We start from the raw sequence: 9,596 nt of genomic DNA, 5'->3' as shown, positions 1-9,596 counted from the left end.
CAAGGCCTATTACGAGGCTAAAGAACCAACACAAGCGGAACTGAGCTAATTATTTTTGGTTCAATTTAGTTTGATTCAACTTTAGACCATCATTTGATTCAGTTTAATTTATAAATATTAGGAACCGAATAATTTAGTTTCGGTATGAAATTTTACAAAAAATATTGACTAGACCAAACTGATTACACCCTTAAGCATGGTCCTCTGCAGGTACTTGTGGATTCAAGGGTACAAGAAGAGGGACACCATTTGCTGCTCAAACCGTGGCGAAAAATGCTATTTGTATAGTAATAGATCACGGTATGCAACAAGCAGAAGTTGTGATAAAGGGTCCTCGTCTCGATAGAGATGCAACATTATGAACTATTCCTAGGAGTAGTATACTATTAAGTTTCGTACGAGATGTAACTCCTATGCCACATAATGGCTGTAGACCTCCTAAAAAGATGTGTATAGAAATATGAATAAATTTATCCATAAATATCACAAAAAATACTTATTTAGATAATGATGTAAATTTATAAAATTATCCGTTTGAATCATTTACAATATGAAGAGTAATGTTGGGATTTTTTAATCAAACATTGAGATATATCTTTTCATTTTTTAGGGCTCAAATAGCTTTTAGTGTAACATTAGCACGTGGCCGTTTGGTATCACTATCAAAAATTAGAGAAATGAAAACTAAAAATTAGAAATAAAAATGAAAAACTAGAAATTAGTGGTCTGTTTGGTTAATATTTATAAAACTAATATAAATTAAAATTTTAATTAAAAAATGCTCATTTTCATCTCAAAATCAAATAATAATATAAAAATAATAAAATTGCAAATAATACACATTAAAAAGATTACTATAATAAAAATAAAATTTATTATAATTATTTTATTTAATTGTTCTATTTTCAAATTTTACTTTACAATAAAAATTTTATTAGACATGACAACTGAAAAATAGTAAAAGTATTTTGTAATTGGATTTATTATTATTTTTTGAAATTTATGTGTATTTTAATTTTAATTATATTTAAATTCATATGATCGTTTAATTTTTATTTTAATTTAAAAGTGTGTAAAATGAATAATTTAATATAAAAAATTATTTCAAAATATTAAAATTTTTGGCAATGAATAGATAAAATAATTGAAAATCACAAATTTTTATTTTTATTTTTTTGTCAAATAACTAAAAACTGGCAACAGAAATAAAAAACTGACATTATAAATAAACTTATTTTCATAATTAATTTTTTATTGTGGAGAAAAAAAATAAAAAAAAAAAATAAGAACGATACTGAACTGATGTTAGATTAATTTATTTTTAATTAATTTTTCTACAAGATTCAAAATAAGCCTCAAAACTTTCTGAAATTCTATAGAAAGGACCCCTTTTTTCTTAAATTTATTTGTGCCATCCTTTTGAATGCATTTGTCAGTCCTCCTTGTGACTTGAGAGAAAATCATTGAGGAGGAGATCTTTTTAATTAATTAAAATACTAATAAATACCAAATATTTACGCAGCTTTTATATTTGTTTTATTACGTATATATCTGCATCTCTCTCTCTCTATATTAGCAACGGTAACATTCTAGTTCCCCTTCCCCAACTCCTTATAAAGCTCAGCTCCATCCATCTCCCTCCCTGTTCCTCTCTCTCTCTCTCCCCCCCCCCCCCCCCCCCTCTCACACAAACACACAGCCAGCATTTCTCAGGTGCGGACATGGCCAAAGGCGGCGGCAAGGGCGGCGGCGGCGCTGGTGGTGCTGGTGGGGGTGGCGGTGGGGGTGGGGATGGTGGTGGCGGTGGCGGTGGCGGTGGGGGTGGTGGTAGCAGTGGCGGTGGCGGTGGGGGTGGTGGTGGCGGTGGCGGTGGGGGTGGTGGTAGCGGCGGCGGTGGCGGTGGGGGTAACGCCAATGACCAGTTAAAGCCACATCCAGTGATGGAGCAGCTAGCTGGCATTCAGTATTGCGTTAACAGTCCTCCTCCATGGCGTTCGATCTCTCTCTCTCTCTCCGTTGTTTTGGGTTCATTTCTTATTTGGATAGTCGGAAGTCCAGGCGGTAGTTTGGTTTTCCGCACTATATTGTGCTCTGCTTGGTTGGTCAGAAAAATTAGAAGCTTTACGATTTTTTGATTTTCCAATTCTCGGGAGCAGAACAACATGATTCATCATATTGAAAATTTCTCTTTGTTTCTCGTCCTGCACTTTGTTTCGCAGCAATCAAAGGTTTTGTTGTTTCTTTGACACTTTGGGTCACTGGTTTGGAATACACACTTCGAGGTAAATAGAGAAAAAAGAAGAAAAACAGTGGGGAGGAAATCTTCTAATAACCTTTTTTTTTTTTTTTTTAATATCTTCCAAACTAGAGAAATTTGGACAAAAATAAAATTTTAAAAACTTCTAAAAATACTTGAACAAGAAAATTTACCACCTTAATCAAGGAATAAAAGATCAATTTAATAAAATGATAAGAATTTTTTCTCTTTAATTATCCCAAGAACGTAAGAGAAAACCATTTTCTTTTCTTTCCTTTCCTTTCTTTTCTTCTCTCTGAGTTGATTATACTGGCCAATTTCACGAGTAAAATCAGACATGAAATAAATATATATTTCTCCAATTTGAGGTGCTAAGTGTTTCTTCTACTGGAATGCAGCGGAAGCTATTCTTCTGGGGTTCCAGCATTATCTCTTGACTATTGGAATCACTGTTCTGATTCCTAGCATGATCGTTCCTCAAATGGGTGGCTCCAACGTATGCGTTTCTTAGTTCACGTCTCTGCTAATTAATTTCTTTTTGCGTTCATCCATATTTTATTTTTTTTATTTTGGGGTTTGATCATCAATGAAGTCTCTGTTTCGCAGGCTGAGAAGGCCAGGGTGATACAGAGCACGCTCTTTGTATCAGGATTAAACACTCTCTTGCAGTCCTTGTTTGGAACCCGGCTTCCGACCGTGATCTCCGCTTCGTACTCATTTGTCATTCCCACCACTTCGATTATTCTCACCGGTAAATATAGTTCGCTTGCAGACTCTCATGAGGTTAGCCTATTTGACAACCCATTTTTCTTCTTTTGTCGAATTGATGCTCTTCCCTTTCTGCTCACTCCCCTCATCCCCCTTATCTTTTGGCTCCATGGCGTTTTCCCAGAGGTTTGTTCGGACTATGCGAGCTGTACAGGGTGCTGTGTTCATTGCTTCATTTTTTCCAATGATTGTGGGCTTCATGGGCCTATGGAGAAATGTTGTCAGGTGAATTGTTCAGAAATTCAGGTTACCTTTTCAGATTATTTTTCATTGGTGTTGGAGAAATCATGATTCTGGGTTTCTTTTGGTCCTCTGGCAGGTTTCTTAGTCCCCTTTCTGTGGTTCCTCTCGTAACCTATACTGGACTTGGGCTATACCAACTTGGATTCCCAATGGTAAGGACACAAATTCCTTTACTTTTTGGTTATACATGAATGATGCTAATGATTTTCAATGAATGTGCCACCATTGTGTTGTTCATTTTGCTTATGTAAATGCATGTAAAATAGATGGGTAGATGGAATATTTTTCCCAGATCAAATAGATGATCAATGAGAATCCAACTTCTCTGCTGCTGTGCATAGTGCATACTATTGGTGAACTTTAGCAGGATAAGAACTGCACTAGTAGTTGTCCAAACAGGAGTGTAGATTAGGAGGGCTTCTTGACTGCCCACAGCTGTCCTTTTGAAGAATGATCCACATTTTTTCTTAGTAGGGCTCTGTAATGCTGACTTTGGTAGCATGGATTTTGAGCGTTGGATTTGGATTTCATGGACTTGGACAAAATTCTATGTAATTTTGTATTACGTTTTATTCAAATCCATACAAATTCAAATTCAATGTCTCTCCCAAACACAAGGTTAGTGTTTTGTAAAGTGCATGGGAGCCTAGTTAAGGCTTGACTGCTGAGCAATGATATGTTTTTCATGCAAGGCCTCCAAGGATCACAAGGCCACTTATGATCTAAAAGTGCAGCTTATGTCCTTCTTTTGGGGTCCTCCTCCTTTTTTGTATTCAAATTTTTGGCCTTTTATTTTTCCACTTTACACTTTCTTCTCATAATTTTGGATGGTATTTTTTGAAATCGCATGAACTTTTTTGCCTTGGTAATGCGGTTAATTGTCAATGGTTACAATTTCTCTACTGACTTATTATTTTTGCTTTATATATTTTCCTTGTAGCTAGCAAACTGCGTTGAAATTGGGCTACCAGAGCTATTAATAATGGTTTTCTTTTCACAGGCAAGTATTTTGCTTTTTATTTACTCATGAACTCCTTCATTTACACATCTTTTCCTTGATTGACATATAAAGAATTTGGAATGTTTGACGTTTACATTTTTTTCTCCAAATTTTGGTTCCCCATAAAAATTTGAGTTTGTCTGCAATGGACTTTTCTGTTAAGAATTGCAAGGTTCAAAGTTACGGACTTCTCCAAAAATGAGTTTGCTAAGTGGTGTTAGAATTTATATAGATGGATGGAGAGATGTATTTACATAACTAGAAGGCCAATCTATGATTTATCGACGATAGCAGTAGCGTGGTTGGACTGATCCTTTTTTTTATTATTATTGGGAACAAATTTCTCAGTAGGATGTAAATAGCCATGGCTTTAAATCCTTGCCTACACATCTCATTCCATGTTCTCAAATATAATGTCAATGAGTGAATACTGAATATGAGGCTTCTTCTTTGACAATTATTGGGGGGGGGGGGGTGAGAGGGGTGTGGGAAATAATAATAAGATATGAAATACAAACTTTGAGTGAATTTTTCCATGCCATTAAGTATCTCCCTTGTGATACTAAGTATTCTGCATGACTTATGTTTTTGCAGTATCTTCCTCATTTCATGAAGTCAAAGAGAGGCAGGTCCAGTAGATTTGCATTGGTGGCCTCCGTTGGAATTGTATGGGCATGTGCAGCAATTATAACTTCAACTGGCATTTACAACAACAAATCAACGAAAACTCAACAGAGTTGTCGCACAGACACTGCTCAGCTCATTCATCAATCCCCTTGGTGAGATCCTGTGCACAAATTTTCATATTTCTTTGTGATTGCTCTTCTTGTTCACAACGCCATGAAATTTTATGAACTTTGATTAACATCCTCTTTATTCATACTTATATGTGCAACTGAAAATCAAACAACAGCCTGTAGAAAAACTTAAAATGCAGATAATGAACATAGTCTACAACTGGTAGAGGTTAATGCACGCACATGTAGTCTACATGAGCTATACAGCCTGAGGAAAACCATTTTTTCCTCCTTTTTTTTTTTTGGTTTCCAGTCTGAATCCAAATGTTAACTGTCTTTAATAGTTTGGAGCTCTTCCATGTCTTGAATTCAATCAGTTTTTTCAAAAAAATTGTTCAAGTGGTTGGGAACCTAAGAATGTATTTCTTACTTTTTCTTTTCTATCAAATTATTTATCAGCTTCTCACATATACTTTGTTTTCTTAACTTACATTGTTAATAAAAGTTATTGTGCCTTCAAATGCAGGATATATATTCCTCATCCATTTCAATGGGGGAAACCCACTTTTAGTGCTGGAGATATTTTCGCAGTGATGACTGCTTCTCTGGTTGCTCTCATTGAGGTTGACTACTTATTGAGCAAGTTATATATTTTTTTTTATATAGCCTTGGATATTATGATCTTCCATTGTTGAGTCTTAACTCTCCACTAGTAACCATTAGTAGTTTTTAGTTACCGGCGGTTTATGAGATCATGATTCCATTTTGAGGGCATCTTCAAATGCATTTTTGTTTTCAAAATTACTTAAAACTGAAATCACAGCTAAGAGCAGGACAATGGCACTAGGGTTTGAATTTGCTGAATTGCAGCTGGGGTTCGCCTTCATAAGGTTTTTTTTTTTTTTTTTGGGGGGGGGTGGGTGGGGGAGAAGAAGAACATAATGAAGGCTGCAAAGTTAGAAAATATAACATTGCATAAATAATAAACCCCAGAATATAACTTGAAATTTTATTAATTGATGATCTTGTTTGGCTGAAGGAGGCAAACCTGTGTCCTTCCATTCCTTTCAACCTCAGTAGAGTTTGTAAGCAGACATGCATACAACACTTAGACAGTTATCACTTCATTATTTGCAGTCTACAGGTACATTTATTGCAACATCAAGATATGGGAGTGCCACACCTGTGCCACCTGACGTTCTCAGCCGTGGCGCTGGCTGGCTGGTAGGCCCAAATCTGAATTGCCTCACTAGCTCATTAATCATTGTAGTTTTCTTGATGATGACCGCATAATCTTTTTTCTTCTCAATTGTGCAATCTGTTTGAATTCCAGGGAATAGGAGGTCTGCTGAGTGGCTTGTTTGGAAGTGTGGCAGGCTCCACAGCATCAGTGTAATGAGCTCTACTTCAGAATATCGTTTTTTAACACAGTTTAGCCAAGAGTATACTTCATAAGGATGTCCACTGCCATGCTCCACTTAATTTGTCCATGCTGGCGAAACAAAAATTGGTCCCATTTTGGAGAGCATGGATAAATATTGACAAAAATGTGATTATCGAGACCACCAATTTTTCATATTCTATGGGGGCAAACTATTCCCTTATGGTCTTCGTTTCTATTAAAAAAAATTTGATTTATTTAGTCTGCTATCTATTTGGCGCTATTAGAAGAAAAAAAAAATTGGTTTTACTTGTGGTGTGTTTTACACCAATTGCATGAGTTTAACATACATATATTTGACAATTGATAAACATGGGTTTAGAGAGCTAGTTGACTTCCCATCTCAGGCATTTGTAGCTTATTACAGTACCTCTTCTGAATTTCTAATCATATTGTGCTATTTTCTTTGTACAGAGAAAATGCTGGCCTACTAGCATTAACAAAAGTTGGGAGCCGAAGAGTCACCCAAATATCGGCTGGTTTCATGATTGTATTTTCCGTGTTCGGTATGCTAGCACATTTGTATTTTCAAGTTTTAAAATTTTTCATCTTCTTGTGGCATCAATAATTAAATTGAAATTGTATTAAACTAGGGGTTTGGATATGTTTCTGTTTTAAAACACAAATTGCTGCTGAGGACTAGTTGCTACATGCTGCTGCAACTAGTCTACACATTTAGTAAGATTTGAGATTTTCTTGACAGTGTCTTATGTTGACGCATTTTGTGTCCCTGACCAGGAAAATTTGGAGCAGTATTCGCTTCAATACCTTTGCCTATCATAGCAGCTTCATATTGTATTCTATTCGCCTATGTTTGTAAGTGTCTTTGCCCTCTTCAGACAAAAATACTCATAATCTTGCAATCTTTACATTGTCTTTGCCCTCTTCAGACAAAAATACTCATAATCTTGCAATCTTTACATTGACTGCATTAATTGTGTGCTTATTCATTTTAGAGATTACACAGTGAAACATTCTTGGATATATCTTGCTTGCTCAACTTTTTGTTCATCTGTTCTTGTGGATATTACAGGCATAATAGGTGAATATATGTGTGTGTGTTCAAGTGTTTGTACATGCACATAGTTTCTTTGTTATGCATTTGTGTGAAGATTTGTTGCTGTTGAAAAAAGTCATCTTCCTTGGAATTGTATCCAACAAATCTTTGGATAATTTTGACAGTAATATAAAGGGGTGGTAGGAGGAATATGAGTTTGCACTACTTATGTGAAAAATTAGAATAATATCACTTCTTTCCATTTTGTCGTGAGTGTTGACTTCTATGGTTTTATTGTGTTGCATGCAGCTTCTGCAGGCCTTAGCTTCCTCCAGTTCTGCAACCTCAACAGTTTCAGAACAAAATTTATACTGGGTTTCTCTCTCTTTATGGGCATCTCAGTGCCCCAGTACTTCAGAGAATATCAACTGAGTTCTAGACCTGGTCCTGTGCGCACCCATGCTCAATGGGTACCATTCTTGAACTCACCCTGCCTCTATTTATGTTCCCATTAGCCCACCCACCCCTTTATTCGATGTCTCCTATGTCTGTTCACAGTTGCCACCATTGGCCTATTATTGATTTTGATTTCGACTTATGCAGTTCAATGACATAATATCGGTCATCTTCATGTCGCCGGCAACAGTGGCTGCGATTGTCGCATTGTTCTTGGATCGCACCTGCGACCGCAAGCACGAAGCAACCCAAAAGGACAGTGGCTCGCAGTGGTGGGAGAAGTTTGGCTTGTACAAATCAGATGTTAGGAATGATGAATTCTATGCATTGCCATTCAACCTCAGCAAGTTCTTCCCATCTTTCTAAACTCCAATCTTTAGCATTCCTTACCCAATTCATTGCTTCCACTGAAAGAAACAAACATAGAATGGCATTGTCAAGCACCATGCCAAGTTCAAGGCTTGGTTTGTTTGGCAGCTGTGGCCTGTGGGTTGTGCAACTTCTGCCTGTGTTCCAAGTTTTATCAAGAACCAAAAATTTATTTCAATGATTATGTGCATAAACATTGGTGAATCCATTTAATAGATGTTAAGCTTATATGGAATTTTGCATTTGAAATACATGACCTTGTGAAGGCTTATTGGAACAATAATAATCTTCAAAATGGCTTCCGTGAGCTTTCGCAACTGTTTTATGCAAATCGCACATGACTATTGCTTCAATTTTGTATGTAATGGATAGGTTAAGGGAATGAGGGTATACAACAAATTATAGCTTTGGTAAGGGGTGCAAGCAATGGCATCAGCTTGTCAAGGTCCTCAAGGAGAAATACAAGTTATTTAATTTACTTGAAAATTCAAGATAAGACATGATAGATTATATAATATGAAATTTCTTATATGATGAACACATAGAATAATCAGTCAGATTTGAATGTTTCATCCTTAAATTTTTGAGTGTTTGCCTACGAATTCTATAAGCACAATGAAGGAGATGAGCTAGATCCCACTTTTCTATAAAATGCCTTTTCACCTAACAACTAATTTATTACATAGTCTTGTTCATATAATCCTTAAAACAAGTTGCCATGTACATTTTACGTGTAAAATTTTCTATTAAAGATCTATTGTTCATCATATGGTTTCCTTTCACTGCAACACTAATAATAGTATTGGTTGCAAGAATTGAATATTTGAATTTTAATTGGCACTTTTATTACAATATTGTAGTGTTTGGACCATGAATTTCGAGTCTTAAATATGATTCATTTAAATTTGGATGGAACTCAATATAGTTTTGTACACTATTTTGTCTAAATTCACACAAATTCAAATTAAAAGAACCAACTATAACTCTAAAGTAAGGAACTTTTATTGATTGTCTCCAATGTACCAATGTAGTTGATTGAGCATTTTACCAATAATAATCTGAAAACAGTATGAAATTTCTTTATTTATTGAATTCTGAATCATGTACATCCTAATCTTACAATATATAATACAATCAAATATTCTAAATAAGGAAACAATCTCCCTACAGAGCAATATACAATCTTCTACATTTACCCACTTTCCTAATTTACTCAATATTCCCAAGGATACTCAGGATTTCAACACTCCCCCTCAAATTGGATCATAGATATTAATCATCTCCAACTTGTTAATGAAATCAACAAAATTCTGTCGTGCTAACCCTTT

General features: G+C 35.5%; 1 protein-coding gene across 1 annotated transcript; it reads left to right on the top strand.

The window, feature by feature from the left end:
* Positions 1-1,604: 1,604 nt before the first annotated feature.
* LOC131161732 (nucleobase-ascorbate transporter 7-like) lies at positions 1,605-8,503 on the top strand. Its single transcript, XM_058117696.1, has 14 exons — positions 1,605-1,992; positions 2,656-2,753; positions 2,864-3,040; positions 3,150-3,250; positions 3,345-3,420; positions 4,209-4,268; positions 4,863-5,047; positions 5,532-5,628; positions 6,143-6,229; positions 6,339-6,397; positions 6,861-6,952; positions 7,185-7,262; positions 7,753-7,913; positions 8,047-8,503. Exons 1-14 carry the CDS (start codon positions 1,722-1,724, stop codon positions 8,263-8,265), a joined length of 1,761 nt encoding a protein of 586 aa, XP_057973679.1. The 5' UTR covers positions 1,605-1,721; the 3' UTR covers positions 8,266-8,503.
* The last annotated feature ends 1,093 nt before the right edge of the window (positions 8,504-9,596 follow it).

Source organism: Malania oleifera, chromosome 8 (assembly GCF_029873635.1).
Source record: "Malania oleifera isolate guangnan ecotype guangnan chromosome 8, ASM2987363v1, whole genome shotgun sequence".
Taxonomy (NCBI): domain Eukaryota; kingdom Viridiplantae; phylum Streptophyta; class Magnoliopsida; order Santalales; family Ximeniaceae; genus Malania; species Malania oleifera.
The sequence above is the reverse complement of the archived record's forward strand: the minus strand, read 5'-3'. Positions and strand labels throughout refer to the sequence as shown.

Coding starts and splice junctions, on each gene's coding strand:
- LOC131161732 (XM_058117696.1), top strand. CDS start 1,722: ATGGCCAAAGGCGGCGGCAAGGGCGGCGGCGGCGCTGGTGGTGCTGGT. Junction 3,041..3,149: donor CGCTTGCAGACTCTCATGAG/GTTAGCCTATTT, acceptor GCGTTTTCCCAG/AGGTTTGTTCGGACTATGCG. Junction 3,251..3,344: donor CTATGGAGAAATGTTGTCAG/GTGAATTGTTCA, acceptor GTCCTCTGGCAG/GTTTCTTAGTCCCCTTTCTG.